Below are 21,453 nucleotides of genomic sequence, written 5' to 3' on the forward strand. Positions count from 1 at the left end.
TTTCTGGCCGGCACCACCCTCAGCCATTTAAAAATCCAAGAAGCAAACCCCACGCTTGTAATGCCTGGTGTGGGTAGCTTGCACCTGGGGACCCACACCCTCTATAAATCCACACAACACTGGGGCTGCTCCGAGGGTTTGACTTCTAGTGAAAGGGCCACAGAGCTATTTCGTGAACCGAATCCTTCTTTTGAGGCACTCTAAGCTTTTTTGTCCTCAGGTTGCAATTTGATTCCTAACCCAGCAAGTAGTCTCTACTGCGGCATTTTCACGCACTGTGCAAATTTTGATGGTTTTCAGATTAGGGCTGTTCCTGAGAAAGAGAAAATAATGTCCTTGCACCTTTAACCAGGCAGCAGCTCCTGGGGTGCAACACAGCCATGCTGTGTTTGCTGTGAGGAAGCCCATAATGATCTCGCCTTTAGCCTGTCACCACCAGGAAACATCAGAGAGAGACAGCCAAGGCACTGAGTTGCCAAAAACGTCCTATTCCCATGGCTGAGAGATTTTGTTGGCACCATCTCTAAAGAGAATTTACTATGGGCCAAATCCTGGCGCCCTTGCTTAGATGAATCAGTTCTCAAGAGGCAACGCTCCCACTGCGAGTGGTGCATGCGCAAAAACCTGTGGGATCAGCCCAAAAGATTGCCTGGGAGTTATCAAGAGCTTTTCTTCCAGAGGGGCAGGAGGGCTGTGGGAAGCAACCAGCCCAAGGGCTCGCTGGGGAGGCTGTGCACAGCTGAGGAGCAGGAATTTGGGAATTGCATGTGGATGACAGAGATGTTCCCCCCGCAAAAATCTCTAAATTACTTTTACTCTGAATTTTTCTGATTTCCCGTAAAACAAACACAGATGATAAGCGTTGGGTTTTTGTGTTAGGGTTTTTTGTTTGTTTTTTGTTTTGTTGTTTGGTTGCTTTGTGTGCATGTGTGTTGGTTTGTGTTTTGGTTTGTTGTTGGTTTTTTTTGGTTTGGTTTGTTTGTTGTTTTTTTTTTTCAGGGGCATCCAAAATATTTTGTGGCACTTTAAGCCTTAATTAATTAATCTTTCATGTGAAGAAAAATGAATTTGCAACAGCTATTTCCTGGACTACATTACTGGGATTAAACCCTTTGTTTTTGGAATATCTGAGGGGATTTTGGACAGGCACTTAAAGAGATGTCATTTCAAGGACGTTCCCCCCCCCGCCGCCCCCACCACCACTACACCAAAGTACTCGTCTGCAAAATTGCCTCTCATTAGCCTGCAAAATTGCCTTGCTCGCAATGACTTTTTGCTTTCGAAGTACAAATTAAAATTTCTGTATTAACAAGGGAAGGCAGCGTCGCCGATTAACAAAACGCCTTCTGGATGGCTGCGCCCCAGCTTTTCACCTCCGCGCCTGCGGAGCCGCGGTGGGCAGGGGGGAGGGAAGGAGGGAGTGGGGCAGCTCCTCGGAGGTGCTGCGGGAGGGGTAAAACTCCATGGCAACTTCGCCGGATCTCCGCGCACAGCTGCGCCCGGCTCCGCGCGGCCGGGCGGTGCGGCCCCCGCCCCGCCATGGCGCGGCTGGCCGCGGAGCTCCGCCGCCGCCCGCGGGCCGCGCTCCCGGGTGCGGTGAGAGCCGCGGCGGGGCCGGGCGGGGCGGCGGGCGGGGGAACTGAAAAGTTGGCCGCGCTAGTGGTGCGGAGCGGAGCGGAGCGGGTGCCGCCGCGGGCGCGGCGTTTGCGCGGAGGCGGGAGGCGGAGCGAGGCCGGGCGCGGCGTGGCGAGGGGCGGGCGAGAAGAAATGCATTAAGGGGAGGTGGAAGGCGGGGGGGTGTAGAGGCAGGCGGGAAGGGGTGGGCTCTGCGGGGCGCGCCTCCCCCGCGCTGGCTCGGCACTGAGCGGAGCGCCGGGATGGGGCGCCCGGTGGGGGACAGCGGGCGGAGGAGGCGGCAGCCCCGCCGGCGGGCGGCGGCCGTGGGCAGCGGCGCGGCGGCAGGTACGCGGGGCCGCGGCGGGTGCGCGGCGGCGCTGCCGAGCGGAGCGGGCGGCCGCTGTGCGAGCCGGCGCTGGCCGGAGAGGGGGGAGCCGAAGCGAAGCTGTTTGGTTTATCCCCAGCGCGATCGCCCCGGGGCACTTAGGGTGAGTTTGGGCTGGCGCTGGGTCGGGGGCTGCGCCGGCCCGGCCCCGGGGGTTCGGCGGGGCGGCGGCGCGGGCGCTCAGCGAGCCGTGATTTACGGGCTCCCCAGCAGGAGCCGGGCGCCGGGAGGCAGAGGGAGCTGTGTTTCAAGCTCCTCATCAATTATGGATGGAAACAAATACTAGAGTCGGTTCTGAATTATCCCCGTGCAGAAGCAGGGGTAGCTCTGCTCCGGCTGCCTCGCCTCCTGGTGAAAACAATGATCTGCTCAGGTGTGGAGCGGAGAAACTTTTTTTTTTTTCTTTTTTATGGAGGGCGGTGGGGTGTTTCAGCACTGCAGAAACCGATACAGCAGCTTTCAGGGAGTAATTAGAAAGGGTTTAAAGCCTTCTTTATTATTTATAAGCGCTGGATAGAAATGGAAGGTCACGCAGATATTTCTAGGTGCATATAATGCCTGTCTTTTAAAGGGCTGTGGGGCTGTTGTGTTGGAGTTTTTATGATTGTCGTGTTTTATCTAGTGAGTTGAAAAATGTGATTAAGTATGCTTTAGGTTGATGTATTGAAAATATCGTAGTGCCGGTGGATATCCCACTTGTTAGCATGAGTATAGTTAGTCTTAAATTAGTGGCTTTCTTTCAGTCTTTGAGTTGTTCCTTACTTCTGGTCAAGATTATGTTTGTATCACAGGTGTTAGCCTCTGAGTAATTTGAACAGAATTCGGCCCTCGGTGTGTAAAGTCATTTGTATTTATATATGTGTGTGGCTTAGAATACATTTACTTTTGAGCACAGCAGCAGCTCTGATGGTTCATAATGCTCACATATGTGGCACTTGCTGTGCAGATGGTATTGTAGCTTATCCATGTACACACACACACATGCTTGACACATAACATGCAGGAATTTCAGCAAACTTCCTCCGAAATACTGTTCAGTGCTCTGTAAATGTGTGGCAGTTTTTTCCCTTGGTTATTTCCTTTGAGGAAAAAACATGCATCTTTATTGGGATACCTTTGTGTTCTAAGTGGTTAGTCTTTCTTTAATAATGTTTATTAATTCACTTAAATATTATCTGAAGGAACAGCTTCCTACTGTCTTAGAGGCATTTACTGCTGATCTATTGCTCTCACATACAAATACTTTCACTGAGAATTTTCCAAGGTTCTCTGCTTTTTCCAAGTCCAACAGGAAGCTCATTGTAAAGCTTCGCAACCACTTTTGTGGCAAAAAAGAATAGATGTTTTTCCTGCTTTATTCACACTGTAAAATTCTATGCACTTCTGAAATCCACTTAAGTTACTATTCAGTAAATTAAGCTGCACGTAATCATGTTTAATGTAGTAAGTGACGGGCATATTTTGTTATGTTGGCAGATATTGTATAAATATTTACTCTGGCTTAGATAAATACAAATTGCGAGTTGAGTGCTCTGATTTCTTTTCTATATAATCATGAACTTTAGCACTTTTTATATTAACTAATATAAAGGTCAGTTTTTTTAAAAACAGGAAGGAAAAGTTTGTAGTAAGAATTTATTAGCATTCTGAATTATATAGCTCAGATTGGTTTTCAAAAGGATGGCCAAAAAAAGTATAACCCAGAGGCTCTAAATCGGTTTATTTAACAAGCTTCTCCCTTTCATCTGCATCTTTAGTTACAGCGAACAGCTACCTTCCTCTCTCATACCCTGCAGTCTGTCACTACCTGTTCTCATTTATGGTCGAGATGCAACAAAGATAACATCATTTTCTAAACGTGCTTTGTGTGATGCAGGAGTGTGTGCCAGGAATACAGTGATGGCCCTGTCAGAGCTCCACAGACCAGCTGTATGGCTGCGGGCTTTTTCCCCCAAGCCTCTCGCGCCCTTTGAGCTGTACCATCTGAACGTTTCTACCTCTCTTGTATAGCTCATCTGAGCTGACTATTAGAGCAGATACTTTAGCCCTTGGAGCCGCTGTGACTTTGATGTAGACTTATGAAGAGCACACGTTTAGATAGAATGCTTAATTGTATATGCAATTAATTCTGACTAAATTGGTCTTCGATCTGATCGGTCCTGTCATATGTGATACGTGAAGGTAAAGAAAAGTATGTCATAGAAGCTTGCTTCAAAGCACATATTAGGCATTTGTAATAACATCTTCTGCTCTTACTACAGTTGGTCACATGCAGATTGCAGCACTTGATTTTTATGGGTTTTAAATTCTTTAAAAAACATTATTGCACTTAACACAGGATCCAGCACCCTTTGAAGTCGGGTGAAGCCCAGCTAGCTGGACAGAACCTGTATAGAAATGTTGAAGTGCTTTGGTCATGCTTCCTTCTGAAAAAAAGAAATTTGAAATCTGAAGTGTGTGGATACGGTCAGTTTTCATGAAGTGTCATACAAGTGATATGAGAGACAGTGGTTCTAGTAAGTCTTTGTAAGACAAAGGAAACAGTTATATCAACAGCTTCTGTGCTCGTATAAGCTTACGTTGAGCTTACATTGCAGTCTCCACTGTTTTTCAAGGAATATGCTATGTGTTTGCTTTGCTTTCTGAAAGGAGGGGATGGTGGTTGATTACATACCCGTGTATTGGACGTACCTCTAATTCCAGTTTGAAAAAAATCAGAAGTCTTTCCATTGGATAAAGTAATAATTTGCTTGATGAGTAATTAAGAAAAGATGGCAAGTATCTTACTTGCATTGGGTAGTACAAGTTATTTTAAGTCTTAGCAGCTCTGTATGTAATTAAAACAGTTCAAATGTTGCTTTCGTCAAAACTGCTGTTAGAACAGATGATCTCTTATGCATCAGATAAGCTACTGCACTTACCGTTAAAATCCATCTAAGCCATTTTATGAAGTTGTTACTTGTTCTGTGAATAGCTGCCAGCCTCCAGTTCAAAAGAAAGTAGGTTCTGATTTGTTCCCATGTCACATGGAAGAGGTGTGCAGTGAAAATCGTATTACTGCCCTTCCGATGCTGTTTTCCGGAGCCCCGTGCTGTCTGCCATAGCCCACTTTCCCTCATTGTGGCTTGATGGTAATTAGAGTTCAGCTAATATCAGAAGTTGATTTTGTTTATGCAACCAGGAAGCCTGTTGAATTGTCCCACTTCCAAAGTCAAATGTTTGTGTTAACCACAGAGATCACATCTGTAATGCACATATATAACATATGAGTAGTGTTTATTTCCCTAACTTTGCTATTCCATTCAGCTTTTGTTAACTAACCCAGATTAGCATTTTAACAACCCTGAAGTGAACTTCTGCCATTCTCCCTGCTTGGACAGTGTGTGTAGACCATCCATCATCCTGTCCTTGGCCACAACAGGCTACTGGCTCCATAACCATTTGGAGCTACGCAGAAACCATCCGACTGTGAACAGCACAGCTGGCTACAGCAATTTTTTCTTCCACACCACTGGCAGCATTGTCTGGCTATGGTAACTAAAGTTAACATCCAGAACGTGAAGTTTCTTTAGTGTTGGCGCCCCTGCCCAGCCCGGTGCAGCTCGGTGGGCACACCTGCGGATGGGCCACGAAACGGCTGCGAGGAGCAAGACAACCGCTGGACTCTTCAAGGCTCCGGTTTGGAGACAGCAACCTGTTGTTTGGAGTGAGATTACATTAACTCCATACTTACTCAGGGGGGAGCTTGCTAGCTGAATCCTGTGCTCTTTCAGTGTGCAGGTCAGACTGTGCTTTGAAAGACCCCAGCTGAAGAAATAGAATTTGCTGCTTTAACGTAGCCACACAAACTGCCAAAGAGCACAGAAAGAAATGGAGAATTTCGGCTGTGTATTTCACACATTCTTGTAGAAGCCTTTTTAGTTCCACAACGGAAACCATGTGATTTCACAGGATCTGTGCCCAGACTCTAATACTTGCTACAGATGCTTTCCTTGGTTCGTTTTGCAGATCTATGAATGCAATAGGAAAAAAGTTGTTAGGGGATTTATTGTTTTAATTCTGACATGTTCTATGAATGGCGGGTAACCAGCAGGTGAATGTACTCGTGGCTCTGTGCTAATTTTACTTGTTGAGATTTTTGCATGATTTAAATAAATCGGCCTGGCATGGCTGGCTGTCATATGTCAGCCACAGCTTTCTTGCTGGAAGAGAAGCCTTGCTTTCAAGAGCAAAGGAGGTCAAGAGGTGTTACCAGGCAGGGAGGGGCTGGCTGGAAGTGGAGGAGCAAAGAAGTGGTGGTGGAAGAGGAGGAGCAAGGAGCTCGAGCAAGCAAGTGACATTCGTTCTGTCCAGAATGGTTACAAACCTTGTAAATGAAATCAGTCCCTGGACAGCTTTGATTTATATTCTCTCACAGTAGATTGGCCTTGGTCTGTCTGACCTTGGTAACATTACAGAGGTCATATTTGCACACACATACTCTTCTTGCAAACAGGTTTGTTGTTGCTGTTTGTTTTGGTTGGTTTGTTTGGTGTTTTTTTTTTTTTTAAACGTTGCATCTAAGAGCCAACTTGCAGCCCAGGTTTCTAATTTGATAGGCACTGGATAAACGCGGAATAAAAAGGATATATTCTGTTCCCCACAGCGGATGCTTTAGGAGAAGAGACGGCAGATGGGTACAGTCGGGCGGTGGCCTCAAGAAGCCGCATTGGCCTGCATAATCAGCAGCCGTGTTAGCACACAAGCTGCCGAAACGTAGCAGAGCTGCATGTGTCGGGGAAAGGGGGCACGCGTGCTTGTAGGCATCAGAGGCAAAGGAGAGCTTTGAAGAGGGCCTGGGATGGGAATGAGGAGTTAATTGGCAGATGCATGCTGGGGGGCTCTTCAAGTGCGTGAGGGACAGTGGGGAAGCAAACACAGAGGTGCTGGTCTGGAAAGGTAACGAGTGAGCAGCAGGACCGGCATCACAGACCAGCTGCCCACCGGAGGTGGGAGCGAAACCTCGGAAGAGATGAGAGGTGATCAGCTGGTCACTCAGCTCAGCTATTACTGCAATAATAGGCTTTTCTTAACATGAGCCACATAGTTCATCTCTCTTATGCCAAATGGTCATGACAGCTGGGCCTCTGCTTTCCCCAGCAGCGGTAAGGTACCAGCTCGCACCTCTGTTAGGGAGAACTATCTTCAGTTTTATTGTGGCATGAAACAAAAGGTATTTTCCTGAAGTGCTGCTGCCATGCTTCCCAGGCATGTTTATTGGTGCTGGGCAGGGGCTGCAGCAGCTACAGCACCAACAGAAGGTGTTGCTGCTGTTTCTGTGTATGCCTGTCATGACAGATGCACTTTGGGGTCAAAAGAGAATTCTCATGCTTGTATTTCAAGCGCCTGTTTATATGTCCTTCCGCTTGGGTACCCCCTTCCTATGTTGTGTGAACACTTACTTGTCCTATTGGGCTGCGTAACCATCCTGTTTTGAGAAACTACAGAGAAGAAAAATCTGCATTCAACTTACAAAAGCCGTAGTGCATAGTTAAGGCTACGGTATTAACATTTTAGATGGCGTTTGAATGTAGTCCAGTGTTAGTGAGCGAGCCATGACTCTGCCTGTGAGTGTAATGGTAGTTAAACCAGGAGAGGGCTGTAAGCGCTCTGCACCCGGGTGTTAGGGATCAGAGAGCTGCCTGGTGGGCCAGGGAGGTTCAGTGCCCCGTGCAAGCAACTCGAACCAACCGAGCAGCAAGGCAGGAGAGGGCCCTCTGGCTTTCCAACAGCTGTCCCAGAGCCAGCATGGGCACATCTTGCACACGCAGCTCTTCCGCGCGTTGCCACCCGGAGACAAGTGCCGAAGAGAATGAGAAGGATAATGGAGCAAGAGCAGTGGTGTGAAAGCTGTCAACAGTGTGTGAACAATGTCCCCAGGTGTCTCATGAAAGGAATAATAAGGGGGAAGGGTGGGATCATCTTGCAGAGGTAAATGGTTTCTTTCAATTTGTAAACTTCTGCTCTCTGTGACAGTTTCTATATCCCAGCACGTGTTTATCAAAGATTAACACTGAAAAAACAATAACTTGGTTTTGCACAGTAAATCATATTTTCTTCACAGAGTAAATGCGACATGGATATTTGTAGCATTATGTAGGGGTTTTTTTTTTCTTAATTATAACCTCAGACAAAAAAATCAAATCCCATGCTTTGGGGATTAACCTGATTCCCTGCAAGGGTATGGATAGGTTTGTGAGTTGTTGGGTTTTTTTGTCTTGTGTACTGCTGTACAGGTTTTACTGTGAGAGTGGATTATGGCTTTTCCTCCCCCTAAAGCATCAGGTTTCCATCCTCGCCAAAGGCATAACAAGCACCGCTCATGACTGAACAGTGGTCTTGCATGGCAAACCATGCCAACACAAACGAAAATGTATTTGGTGCAGCTGTAGAGGAAAAATAGACCTGCAGATACATACAGTGTGTGGTTCAGATATGATTATTTAGTCACATTCTTACACTGGCCAAATATTACTAGTGATAACACAAGGATTTAGGGGAAACATTGCAATTGTATTGGGGATCTTGGGAGGCTGGTATGGAGGGGAGAATGGGGCAGGCTGTAATGTAGAGCCGTAAAGCCCTAAGTCTCATTCCCTGATTTGCCACAGATTTCCTTGTGACCTTGATTCAAGCACTTGCAGTCCATGTGTTACTGGGTTTTTTGGTACTTTTAAAAGTCTGATCTGTGGCTTCTCTGTGGCTCACTAGTCAAAATGCCAAAGCAGTGTGATACAAACAGTTCCCTGCCTTACCAGGTAGGTGTTGTAATGAGGTGATATACCCCAAGACAAAGACTGAGGGGAAGGAGAGCTGGTGCCCAGCACAGCTCTGTCCTGTTGCAAACTGCTGAGAGTGAGCTCTGCAGGTTGTGTTTGGCCCATGGAAAGTGGGCGGTTCTGTGATGCAGAGAATTCTTCGAAGTGATGCGTTGCAGCCCAGGGACGTGCCCAAGCCTGGGACCCGGAACAGGAGAGCCATGGCTGCACAGCGTACCTTTCCTGCCTCCAGCCCCAGACTGGTGTCGATGTGGTTATAATTTGCCTGTGTTTATATCAGTTTAATAACTATAAGCAGACTGTAGGGCAAGGAATCAGCTGGATCAAATCCTGCACTAATACATCTAATTTTTAAAGAAATAAAAATAAATTTCTCATCACTACCATTCTGCATCGTTGATCAGCCAGTACAGGCATCCCTTGACATACCTGTGCCCCTCTCGCCGTCCCCAGGGTCTCACAGCATGAGCACCAAGGTCCCCCCATCTCCTTTGTGAATATGTGTATACATACGTTTACAAATACACACTCGGAGACTACAAAAGCAGCAAGTGTAATAATGCGATCCAACTGTTCAGTGCTAGGCTAGAAAGAAGTGTTTTTCTGCCATTATGTGAAAATTTAGCGTGACTGGAACAGAGTCTGCATTTGATTAGGCAATTTAAGCAATGTAAGGGACTTCATACTGTAGGGCAGTGCTGCAAACAATTGCTTGGAACATGTTCTAAAATTGTTCGCCTTCACCAGATTTCCATGTGTTTCTGCACGACATCTCAAATGAAAATATGAGCAGTCACGTGGCAAGTGACTACATTTTGATATTATGGTAAATAAAAGCACCACTTTAAATGATTATTCCAAATGCTGAGTAGCCTTAGAGAAGAAAAAAAGCACAGAACTCTCCCTCTATTTACTTTCCAGCCTGGGAAAGACATTTCATAACACATCCTTTCACTGGCATAGTTAATCTTTAATTCTTAACAAGATAATAGTAATCGTTAACTTGGAGCTCAGGCTTCCTCCAGGTTTTCATGTCTGTATTTTGTACATGTAATTGATTCTGCCCAGGAAAGTGACAGAGCACATGCTTTGCATATACAAATAGGTAACTGGGTGGCCAGCTACCAGATCTGTCCACGCAGAAAACCCAGGAGTAGTTAAATACACGTCGTTCCCCGGTCTCTACAGGTAGTATTCCTGTGGCTGAGGCTGGCTGACTGCTCCAGCTCTGAGAGTGGCATACTGATAATACTAGTGCAGTGCTTGAGGTGCTCTGGTGTGTTTGTTACCAGTTGACAGTCTCCTGTCGCTCCCCTCGCAGTTCTTCAGCAGCCATTTACTCTCAGTTAGAAGCGAGAGCCCTGCCACGCAGCCGCAGCTCCGGCCAGCAAGGCCCGTGCTCCGGCAAGGCCCGTGCTCCGGCAAGGCCCGTGCTCCAGCAAGGCCCGTGCTCCGGCAAGGCCCGTGCTCCAGCAAGGCCCGTGCTCCGGCAAGGCCCGTGCTCCGGCAAGGCCCGTGCTCCGGCAAGGCGCCGCGCTGGGGTGCTGGAAGGGCGTTTCAACAGGGAGAGCAGTGGGTGGGAAGAAGTGATGCTTTCTGGAGCGAGGTTGACAGCAACGTTGTCTGGGGCACAGCCTGTTGAACAGCAGATTTGCCCTTTCCACAGTGCAAATCGCTTTTTTTTTTTTCCTTCAGCTTTCCTGCTCGTTGGGCCGTATTCTTTCTCCCAAACCTCCATGTCAAAACATCCTATTCACTTCATCCCATAGGCAAACCCTGACCTCCTGGGCTCCAGCCAGGTCTAAAATGGGCAGTGCTTGTCTGGAGGATCAGGGCTGGGGCCCTGCTGGAGGCGAAGGCTGCTTTCTGCGCTGCTGGGAGGCAGCAGGGCTCGCAGGCAGCAGACCCCCGGGAGGCCCGGGGTGCTGCCAGCAGCTCACTGTGGCCATGGCGCCAGCCAGGTTTGTGCAGGTTGTGCCCAAGACCTTCATTATGTCCTCACCTGCGAATACTGGTTTATACCTGTCCCAGAGCTGCCTTATCAGATGATGCCTAATCATGCTGAAATGAGTGGCAGTTTTACTATGTAAATCACGTACTGTGGGCTTGCAGGAAGAATACTTATTTCACTTATGGCACTCACCCACATTTGTAGCCAGCCCTCGTACAGGGAGGAAAAGGTAGCACTTGTAGGCTTTCGGTTTTTGTTTGTGGCTGAGGGGGGGCAGTTTGGTTGTTTCCAAACCTATATCCAAGCCTATATGTACTACTGTAAGTAATTAGATCTTTGCCATCCTGATATAGGAGCTCCGTCTAGTTTTCAGAATAAGAGTATTTCAGACTAAAAAACACTACGGAAAAGCACCAGGCACCTGTGACACAGGTGAGAGCTGGAGGCACACAGGAGGTGACCCCGCTGAGCCACAGCTGCCCTCCCCAGCAGGCTGACATTGCTTCCTTGGGCTGGGGTCGGAGCAGGAGCTGGAGCTTGTGCTGCCCATGGTCAGGAATTAAAGAAGGATCAGTGCTGGGGGTACAGAACAAACCCCGAGCATCACTGTATTGACATTCTGTGCACCAATCCTTGGACGCTTTCACAAATAAACTTTGTATGTCCTAGGGCGGTCTCAGCTGGGCACCAGCAGCTTGGATTAATGAAATGCAAGCCTGCTGAAATGGTGAATCCAGAGCACTGCTGAAGTTAAAGTACCTTGAACTTTATCACCGATAGCTCAGCCCTGGCAAACTTTCAAGGGGAGCGTGTCCTGCAGGGACTTTGTAAAACAGAACAGATTTGACCATAGATGTGAGCTGAAATCAAAGGTTGGTTTCATCTGGAGAACTTGTGTATCGTTGCGGTAAAGGTAGGTAGTTAACATTCACGCTCAAAAATTAACTTAAAATAAACATCATTGAAGCGATCGCTTACAGTTTGCTCAGCATTTCCTTTCCTCCTGGAACTACCTTGCGTTCAAGTAAATTTTTGATCACAGGACAATTTAGCCCTCAAAGAGCATCTAATCAACCACTAAACACTTGCATCATTAAAAGTCACCCTATCCATTTTGCAAGCGTTCTGTCAGCTCATTCTAGAGCAAGAGGGGTGCGCTTTCAGTGATGTTAAAAGCCTGCAAACAACTGAAGTGTAACTAGCAATACCATAAGCCAATTAAGATGAAAGCTGTGATACTCACTGGTAGGGTTTCATCACTTAAATATTAAACTATCTTTTTTTTTTTTTTTGCTTAGGCATAGATCAAGAGGTGTTAATGCAGAATCCTTAAGAGAAGTCAAGTATTATCTTAAAACAACAGACTTGTTATTTGCACTTTCATGCTCAATTAATATCACTGCTCCAAATAGCCTAAATTTTTTCTTCAGAGCTGCAGATTTTTAAAATGTTATAGAAAATAAGGATGGCTACATACTGCAATTTAAAATTGAGTGTTCCCTTATAGGACGGAAACAGTTTTTCTTATTTATTCATACAAAGTCGTGCTGTGAGTTTCTAAGAGGAACTACAATAATACTTTAAATATGTTTATTATAAGCACAAATATTTTCCTGTGTTATTTGATAATTAGCTGAAATAATCTGTCACCAAACTCCACAATATTAATTTATTGCATCACAATCTCTGAGATTTGAATGTACAGTAAACCCCTGTGTCAGGCATTGCCTTGCAGAACTTCACTGAAGTCAGGCTTCATTAGAAGAAACACATTTATACTGGAATGCCATTTTAAAAAAAAATGCATAGATGCTGGCTGTCGTACCCTTGTTTTGGGTGGATTTGCCACACTATAAAGTCATTTCATCATTCGAAAACCTATGTATAGCTGCGACCGAAAATTGGAATCTAATCGTCTGCTTCTCATACAATAGATACCGATACAGATTTTTAAGGCGAGTGTTGCATTCTATGTGGAATACTTTCTGGCTTGTAAGCAAATGACTCATTATACCAATGTCACGCAGTGAGGCAGAGGAAAAAAAGGACCAAGACCAAAAAATAGAGGTAGGACAAAGAGTTGTTTGCTTCCTCTCGAGAGTTCAAGTCACCAGACCCTGGGCTATGTTGGTCTTAAATTTTGGCTTGGATGATATAAAAATGCTGCATTTTCCTGTTTTGACTACCAAAACACACTTTGGTCTGGTTCCCACAGTGTGTAGCTTTGCTCTAGAGTTCTTTTATTGCATGCACAGCAGGGATAAGGTGCTATTCTGAGTGAATATTCTGGCGTATCCATGGCTGCCAATGCATACATGTCTGCAGCAGGTCTAGGGCACCACTGAAGGCAGCTTGTACCACATTCATATATTTTGTTCTAAAGGTTTTATCTTCTGAAAAGATTGGCCTGCTTGACAAACAACATCCAAGAACAACTTACCCTTCGCTACTACGCCCTAGCGAAGTGCAGCACCCACACCTTACTGGCAAGCTGTTCCCTCTGCAGCTGGCTCAAGAAGTTGAACTTCTCCCACCTGTTAGCAGTTACCATCAGCAGGTAAACTCATGTGCAAATCCTTAGATCCCTAAAGCAGAGTCACTGCCAGCAGCCCTTTTGACTTCATGAAGCCCAGAATTTGAACCATACCCTTTTCAACTGGTGTTTTTCAGCCCACAGTTAGTGGACCGTAAGTTGTTTGTACATCAAAAAATAATCCCTGAGGCCGTAGTAGTAAACAATATTTTTAACCTTTTTACACTAGTCCTTTGCATCCAAAAATGTGTGTATGGGGAGGTGCTAAACACAAGTAGGTTCTCATTCAGACATTGTATTAATTTCAGTTTTCTGTGCCTTTATATATGGTCAAAATGACCAGCCAGCTAGAGCTTAAAGAAATAGTGATTTGTTAATTTAATACCATGTAATTTAGTACCGTTGCACTGCCTTTATTTGGTTGCAAGTGAAATCCGCTGTGACTTGCTCTAGACTGGCCAACGGGTCTTTGCTGTTTAAAAAGCTTCGAAGCGCTGATTTGGACAACTGCTCGGTGCCGTGAAGCCACTGTCCAAGGATGCTCTGTGACCCTCACCGGGGGTTGTCTCAAGGGCAGAAATGAGTGGAAGTCGCTGAGTGTTGCACAGGATCTGCTTTGCCATCAGAAGGAGGAACTGAATTCTCAGCTGTAGGTGCCGAGAAACTTGTTGAGCATCTGTGAACAAGCAGCAGTAAAGGATTTTGGAGGAGGTTTTTTTTGGTTTTAACTTTTATTATATTCTTAGAGTGGTTTTATGCTCAAAATTTCAGAAGGTACCATCTCAGAAATGCAGTCGTTAGTGCCTCTGCACTAATTAGCGTCCTTGGGGAGCTGTTTGCGTGCAGGTAAGAACAGAGGACAACAGGGATTTCCTGATTCTGTCGAAGTCCAGTCACTTGAGATTGTGGGAAACCACATCACATATATTAACTAAGCTCAGCATATTACTAATCAATTCTGCCTGTCCCTCCTTGACACCATGGTTAACGCATTCCTCCGAGCACGCAGGAGATCCTTGATCTCACCCAACAGCCTGATTTTGCCCTGTGTCTGGTGGAGAAGGAAGAGGATGTCATTTAATCCTTTTCATGTTATGTTCCTGTTTTTCAGTTGTTATTATTGCAACCCTTTTCTCCTTGCCAAAATCTCAAGTGAACTAACTTTTAGGAAATAGGTTTTCTTCTGACCTGTGTTGAACTTCAGCCTGGATTTGCCATACCACACTCTTGTCTGCGTTTAGCATTTTGAGAAGCAGTTGTTGTGTTAAGGATTATTTTTAAAGAATTATTTATTTTTTTAATGAACAGAAGATATTGCATCAGTCTGGTTTGAAGCTATTTTATGTGTTGCCTCTCTCCAGCTGGCTGAATGCCCTTCCCCTTCCCCCCTCATCTTTTACATGACAGCACACAGAAAGATGATTGATGGAGTGTCACCAGTGCGTTGTCAAAGGCTGGAGTAGATTAATGGGCAAGAAACACCAGCCTGTTCCCCTTCAAGTGTGATTATTTGAAGGAGGGCTCATATTTTAACAGAAATTATATCATGCTTCTCTGGATTCTCCCAATCAGGAATTGAAGGATGGGATTCGTATCTGAGATTGAAAGGTGCCAGCCACAAAGAGCCAGTTTATTACTTGGGACAACTGCCTGGGTTCCACTTGACCCACAGCTCTCACCCTGAGGCCTGTTTCAGTCGGGCTGCTGTCCTCTTTACCAGTGTGGATTTGTGCCACCAGTTAACATTTATACCTCTATTTCTTTGCATTTGCAGACATAACTAATTATGGCACAGACCAAATGGCCAGAAGGTCTCTGATCCATTCCTAGTTTTTCCACGTGGGTGACAGTGGCCAGCTTGCCTGTGCTGCAAGGAGTGACCATGGATGACCCGGAGCAGCTCAGATCCTCGAAAAGGCTTTTTGGGTGATTGGTCTTGGCTGCAAGTTCAGCCTAGATCTGTGCCTCAATTCCCCAGCTGCAAAACGAGCACAGCAATATGGTAATTGCTAAACATCGCACTTGCCGTGAATTGTTTCCTAGCAGAAATGCTAGGAATGCAATTTATAAGAGAAATTAATCAAAGACTGGTCTGCATCCTGGCTGGGGAAAAATCATCAGACCCAGAGTATGATTGTTTTCTGCGTTTTCTTGAAGGTAGACATTGCCACCATTTCATAATCAGCTATTCTGGTCCAAACAGATACTTCAGCATTTTTATTTATAGCCCCCAGTAGTGGCCTCCATTAAAAGGGTTGAATGTGGCAAGAATTATGTCTTTCACACCAGCCTATCTGCGTCTACCAGAGCATACACCTGGCTGTCATAAAGCCCTGTTCCAAGGGCTAGATGGAGCCCATTTTTCTGATATCCAGGGAACAGCTGTTCTTCTAAGTTTATTCTCTTTTCAATGGCTCTGATCTCAAGTCTGTGTCAAACCAGCTAAAAGGTGCATTTAAATGCCTCTTAAAGCAGGTGCACTTTCTTTTTGTATGTTGCTAGAAATAAGAGCTACTGTTCATTTTCTTGTGATATTTTAACAAGCAAAATAATAAACCCGTACTTGTTACCTGGCTGGTAAGAAGTGATTAGCTGTGGTTTGCTGACCCAGTTCAGCGCTCTGTCTGCTTTTTTCTCTTTTCATGGCAAAGGTCTGTGGTTCGTGCAGATGTAGACATTTTCTTTGATCGAGACTTGGGACAGGTGATGTTTAGTTAAGCAGATGCTGAGCATAGTTATTCCCACCTTTTGTGTTCTCAGAGTTCATGTCTGGAGTATATTCAGATGTTTGGAGGGTTTTTGGGGAAGACATAAACGTGAGTTGGGTTCTGCTCTGGGTGCAATCTCTAGGGAGGCACATCCTGTGGTTTTACATTTACAGAACTTTGCCTTGTTTTTAGGGAGGATGATATACTCCCTGAAATTTGAATTTAATTGAGGGAACAGATACTCTATTTACCTGGCGTTTTGGTTGCTTCCGTTTTGGTTTTGTGACTGGTTTTAGGTCACAATTATTGTGGCCAATACACAGCAAATTGCTCTTTTGTTCTCTGCAGCCATTTCCAGCAGGCAGAGGACAGACGGCATCTGCCTTTGTAAGGCAGGTTACATTCAGGTTTTGTAGTTGTTGCCCAAGTGAATTCTTCCTAGATGGGATACTGGAAGGAAAGAGAGGAAAAAAGAAACTCTTCCTAACACATGCCCGTGCTTGATGCTGGCAGAACTCGCAGAGTTTGCAGGCTGTGCGCGTTTGCAGCCAGGCCAGGGTCTATTTGAGTCATGTGTGGGCCATGAACAGCCTCATCTTCTATGCTAACTAAAGCCTCCATGGCTGGGAGAGCTTCTTGCTCTTCGGCAATTTGTATTCATTTGTTCTCCAAGAAAACGAGGCTTCAGGGAGGATTTTTACTAAGCACCTTACAGATGTTACTGTGCACTGACTCAAAGCACAGTTTATGTGCCTCCCCCTTCTCTTCTTTCACTGGGACAGCAGTCCGTTGGGTATTTAGAGCCTGCTTGTCTTGGAAAAAAAAAAAAAAAGACAAAAATTGTGTAACCATTAATGACTTGTTATTGTGTCTGGGAGCCACTGTGCTGCAGGACTTTGCTCTAATGGTGCTTTCACAAGAAAGAACTAATTTGGCTAACTTTATTAATTCCAGTTTGTTTTAAGTTTGCTCATTAGTAATTTAACACAAGATGCTTCAGCCGAAGAGGCCATGTCAGGACAAGGAAGAGCAGAGGGAAAGTGCCAGGAATCATTAGTGTTTATTAACCACTGCACTCATCAATCTTGGCTAAGAGCACAGCCCATTCGTTCTGGACTGGTGGACTGAGATACAGAAATATCATTAACAGTGGAAAATGCTTCTTTTCAGGTCAGTCCGTAATGGACGGGCATTCAGACAGCACCCACACCCCAGCCCATCTCCAAACACTATCACCCTTTAGGTTGGTCTCCTCGCAGTCCAGCCCGAACAGAGCGCAGCAGCCTTTGTGGAAGGAAGAAGCTGTAGTATCAATTAACAAATATGGTATTTTCATCCCTGGTAAACATTACTGGAAGGTTAAGTGTTGTTATGAAGGGGTTTTTTAATTGCTTTTCAAATTATTGAATGATTAATACTTGTGTGCTTTGCTGGATCAGGCCTGGCAACATGTACATCTCAGCGATTCTCTAAACATTAAAATGGCAAGGCTTCTTTTATTCTGTTTAGACAAAGAGTTTAATAACCGATGTCAGCAACAGCAAGACATGGAGCCGGTGACTCAAAGCTCTGACCTGTGAGTCGGGGCTGACTGAATGCCTCCAAAAGGTTGGAGGAGGGAATAGTACCACGTTGCCAGGTTTCTAATGAGAAATATGACCCCTGCCCAGACCACTTGTGGTCATTAAGGATCGTCTTTCCCTTTGAGATGCCTTTTCTTGAATCCTACCCAAATTGCAACTTGAGTAGTTGCATTCTGCTCACTAAAATATCCCTGCAGTTTAATTGGAGAAGTTATGTTTCCCTTCCCCTCTTAGAAGCTTTGTTGTATAATGTCGTGGTGCTATCATAATATGTGCTGTGTAATGTATAGAGCACACACGCATATACACCAAAAAAAGCCCACTGTGAAAGTCTGTGTGAAGTTGCTAGTTTTCTGTAGTAACAAACAGAATTAGGGGGAAAGCAGCATCTTGGGAACCCAGTTGGGCATTGTGTCCCCGTTTGAGTCTCTTGCCACGGTTGCGAGCACGTGGCGAGCACCGTCACGCTGCAGAGGCAGCATTTTTGCATTTACTTTGCTTGTGTGTAAATTGCCGCACAAGGCAAAGCATCAAGTGTCTGGTTCTAGACGTAAGGTCTTTTGCAGTGAGCGTGGTAGGCTTAGTATTATGATGGCACAGCCTGGAAACAAGCAATAATTTTAAAACATGGCATGGATGTTCAGACAGATTGTGTGTGTCATGACTTTTTGTGGATAAGATTTAGGTATTTTATGGAGAGAGGGTTTTATTGGATGACATTCAGTGATAGAGGGGATGGAAAGAGATTGCAGTTTAATTAAAATTCTAATCCCAAGTTTGACAATTTTTCTTGCCAGGTCAGCAGCCTGCATGTTCTGTTTGTGATTCCTGTGAATTAAATGGGCTGACAGTCATCAGCTTCTTTGGAAATGCCTGTAAATCCAGCTAAAAATTAGCAAACATCAATATGTTTCACAGCAGCTTTGAGTAGGGTTATGTCACGCAGTAGTTTTCCATCAATGTACGTGCGGGAGCCTTTTGTAAGCACCAATTTAGGCCACTGCTGCTGGTGCTGAAATACAAACAAAACCTTTTTTCTGCAATCAGGTTTAGTGTCCTGTGCTGTGGGAATCTCAGTGGTGCGTTGCTGTTTTCCAGGTAGTTAAGCAGTGTTGCCACAAAGGTAACGCTCATCTTTCACCAGCCATGAGGCTTCCTCTGCTTTGTGCCTCCGTGATGCTAATGAGCCTGTCCCAGTGCCGAGCTGTCAGCTTCCCTGAAGATGAGGACCCTATTAACGTTGTTGACTACCACTGTAAGTAATCTGCAAATGGTGGGAAAAGTTTTAATGTGGTGGGTTCTTTTTTTTTTTTTTTTTCCTTGAGAAGTTAAAAAAAAAGTCCATTTCCTTTCAAATTGAAATGTGTTTACTGGCTTTGTATCTTTAATAGAACACTTAATCATTTTCTTAAAAAAGCAATCAGAAGTACAGCAATAACTTAAGGAAAAAGAACATTTGCTGACATTAGCCATCTTTTTCTCATTTATATTCAAGACATTACTCAAGGAATTTAGTTTAAACCCTTCTACACCTAGTATATACAGCTAATCAATGCCATATATTGATTCTTTAGCTCTATAATCCTGAGTGATGGTGTAGCCCATTTTTACTTGCAGATTCAAGGCAATATCCAGTATTTAGAGGACGCCCTTCAGGCAATGAATCTCAGCACAGACTGGACTTCCAACTGATGTTGAAAATTCGAGACACACTTTATATCGCTGGCAGGTAATTTTCCTTCACTCGGTTCATTAGATTAAAATTCTTTTCTCTTCTGGTTTTGCATTTATGGGTAAAATTCATTTAGAAAAATCTGCAGAATATGATAAAAATTAGAATTGGAGGAGGACTTCCCAGAGAAATACACCGTATCTATGGCCAGTGCATGAAAATTGGATTTGAAGGCTGCAGTTACTGTAGTTATGCTAAAACCAATGATCAAATACTCTTTTCCCTCTTTTATATTACTGCCCTGATGAAAACCTCTGCTGATCATTTTAAACTTGGGCTGACACATCAGGGATGTAGGAAGTGAGGATAACACACTTGAATATTTACAGTCTGGATTAGTCTTCAACAGAATGGAAGGACAGAGGTGGGTAGCTGGACACTGTAGGTGCTGTCTAAGGACCACAGCAATAAAAATCAAAACCACCCCCTGTTGCCCATGACCAACCTTCTCCAGTTTGTATTAGGCACAGAAAATCCTTAAGCATTTCATAGAAGTTTCTGGTCTAACAAAGCACTCTCAAAATAGATTTAACTTATAAGAAATAAGGCAAACGAATTAATGAATTTAGTTGTGTCTTCTTACTCTTTGCAAACAGGGATCAAGTTTACACTGTAAACTTAAATGAAGTTCCAAAATCAGAAGTTACTCCAAGCAAGGTGAGTAGATACAGGTGCTGGCAAGGGAGAGGTGTTTTCTTCGGGTTTAATTTTTTTAAGATTAGTGTGTGTGCGGAAAAGAAATCACATGTTCTTTTCTGGTTTGATTTAACAGAAATTAACATGGTTCTGGTTTGATTTAACAGAGATTAACATGGAGGTCAAGGCAGCAGGACAGAGAGAACTGTGCTATGAAAGGCAAACATAAAGTAAGTTTAGCACATACATTACAGAAAAACAACACTAATATTTATTGTGTATGTGAAGTCTGTGATTAATACATCTTACTATTTTTTCAGGATGAATGCCATAACTTCATTAAAGTCTTTGTTCCAAGAAATGATGAGATGGTGTTTGTCTGTGGAACAAATGCGTTTAACCCTATGTGCAGATACTATCAGGTAAGAATATTGAAAATGTCATTAGCTGTTACTGGGTTTGCTTGGACTAAGTGTGCTATAGCAAGTACAGCCAGCGTGATCGGAGAGTGCTTCAAGGTGAAATAAAAACAGACAGAAGCCAATGTGCTGAATTAAGTTTTCTGGAAAGACAGTGTTATGCTTTTGTGGCAGTGTACAAAATAGAAATGACACTATCACCCATTTATTTTTCTTCTCTAGCTGAGTACCTTAGAGTATGATGGGGAAGAAATTAGTGGCTTGGCAAGATGCCCATTTGATGCCAGACAAACCAATGTCGCCCTCTTTGCTGGTAAGAACTTTTGCTTGTAATGAGTCCAAATGATTAATGACACCAAAGGAGCCAGAGAGCTTTTAATGCAGGCACAGGAAAGCTAAAGGTGTCATGGTGTCCCTGCTCTTAGATTTTTTTCTAAAGGGCCTCCGAAGGATTAGAAGCTGACCTGTTAATAAATAGGTTGCCGCTGTTTGGGGAAGAGTGGCAGTAAAGAAATGGGGAAAAATACAGGCTAGTCAGAATTCTGTAGATTATTAAAGGCCTCTTAATACCATGTTTTCAACTTCCGTTTTAGATGGAAAATTGTATTCAGCAACTGTAGCAGATTTCCTGGCAAGTGATGCTGTTATTTATCGCAGCATGGGGGATGGATCTGCCCTAAGAACAATAAAGTATGATTCCAAATGGATAAAAGGTAATTTGGGGGAGTATTTTCCCATACACATGGCACATGTAATTTCAGTGGCACAGAGGGTCAGGTAATTCACAGCCACTGTGCTTTACACAGGTACCATAACATCAGCATGTACGCAGCTTTCAGTACAGTATGATTACGATAAGAAAGCAGTTTAATACAAATAAAGCAAAACTTTTGTTAAGTACATCAGTGAATGAATCTGCAGTAACAAAATACCTCAGCTGAAATGCAGTTCCTCTGAGGCCTTTTTACAGTCCATTAGCCAACATTAAAGACTTCAAGTTCATTTAAGCTCCCACGCACCCATATCTGGACATCCTAAAGTCTCTGGAAGACTCATGTGAGCTGGTATGGA

General features: G+C 44.5%; 1 protein-coding gene across 9 annotated transcripts in view; it reads left to right on the forward strand.

Annotated features, from left to right (window-relative positions):
• The first annotated feature begins 1,824 nt into the window (after positions 1-1,824).
• SEMA6D (semaphorin 6D) overlaps positions 1,825-21,453 on the forward strand; it is a 31,854-nt gene continuing 12,225 nt past the window's right edge. For 6 of the 9 annotated variants that reach the window (XM_065642191.1, XM_065642189.1, XM_065642188.1 and 3 more), the window contains exons 1-8: positions 1,888-1,962; positions 18,694-18,850; positions 19,213-19,324; positions 19,924-19,984; positions 20,131-20,193; positions 20,284-20,385; positions 20,605-20,695; positions 20,976-21,095. In XM_065642191.1, coding sequence (XP_065498263.1) covers positions 18,742-18,850; positions 19,213-19,324; positions 19,924-19,984; positions 20,131-20,193; positions 20,284-20,385; positions 20,605-20,695; positions 20,976-21,095 — 658 coding nt within the window. In that variant the 5' untranslated portion in view covers positions 1,888-1,962; positions 18,694-18,741. Of the gene's footprint in view, positions 1,963-1,982; positions 2,106-2,302; positions 2,376-18,693; positions 18,851-19,212; positions 19,325-19,923; positions 19,985-20,130; positions 20,194-20,283; positions 20,386-20,604; positions 20,696-20,975; positions 21,096-21,453 lie in introns of those variants that run through there. The other 3 variants (XM_065642193.1, XM_065642194.1, XM_065642187.1) reach the window with 3 other exon arrangements.

This window comes from Caloenas nicobarica, chromosome 10 (genome assembly GCF_036013445.1).
Source record: "Caloenas nicobarica isolate bCalNic1 chromosome 10, bCalNic1.hap1, whole genome shotgun sequence".
NCBI classification, from domain to species: Eukaryota; Metazoa; Chordata; class Aves; order Columbiformes; family Columbidae; genus Caloenas; species Caloenas nicobarica.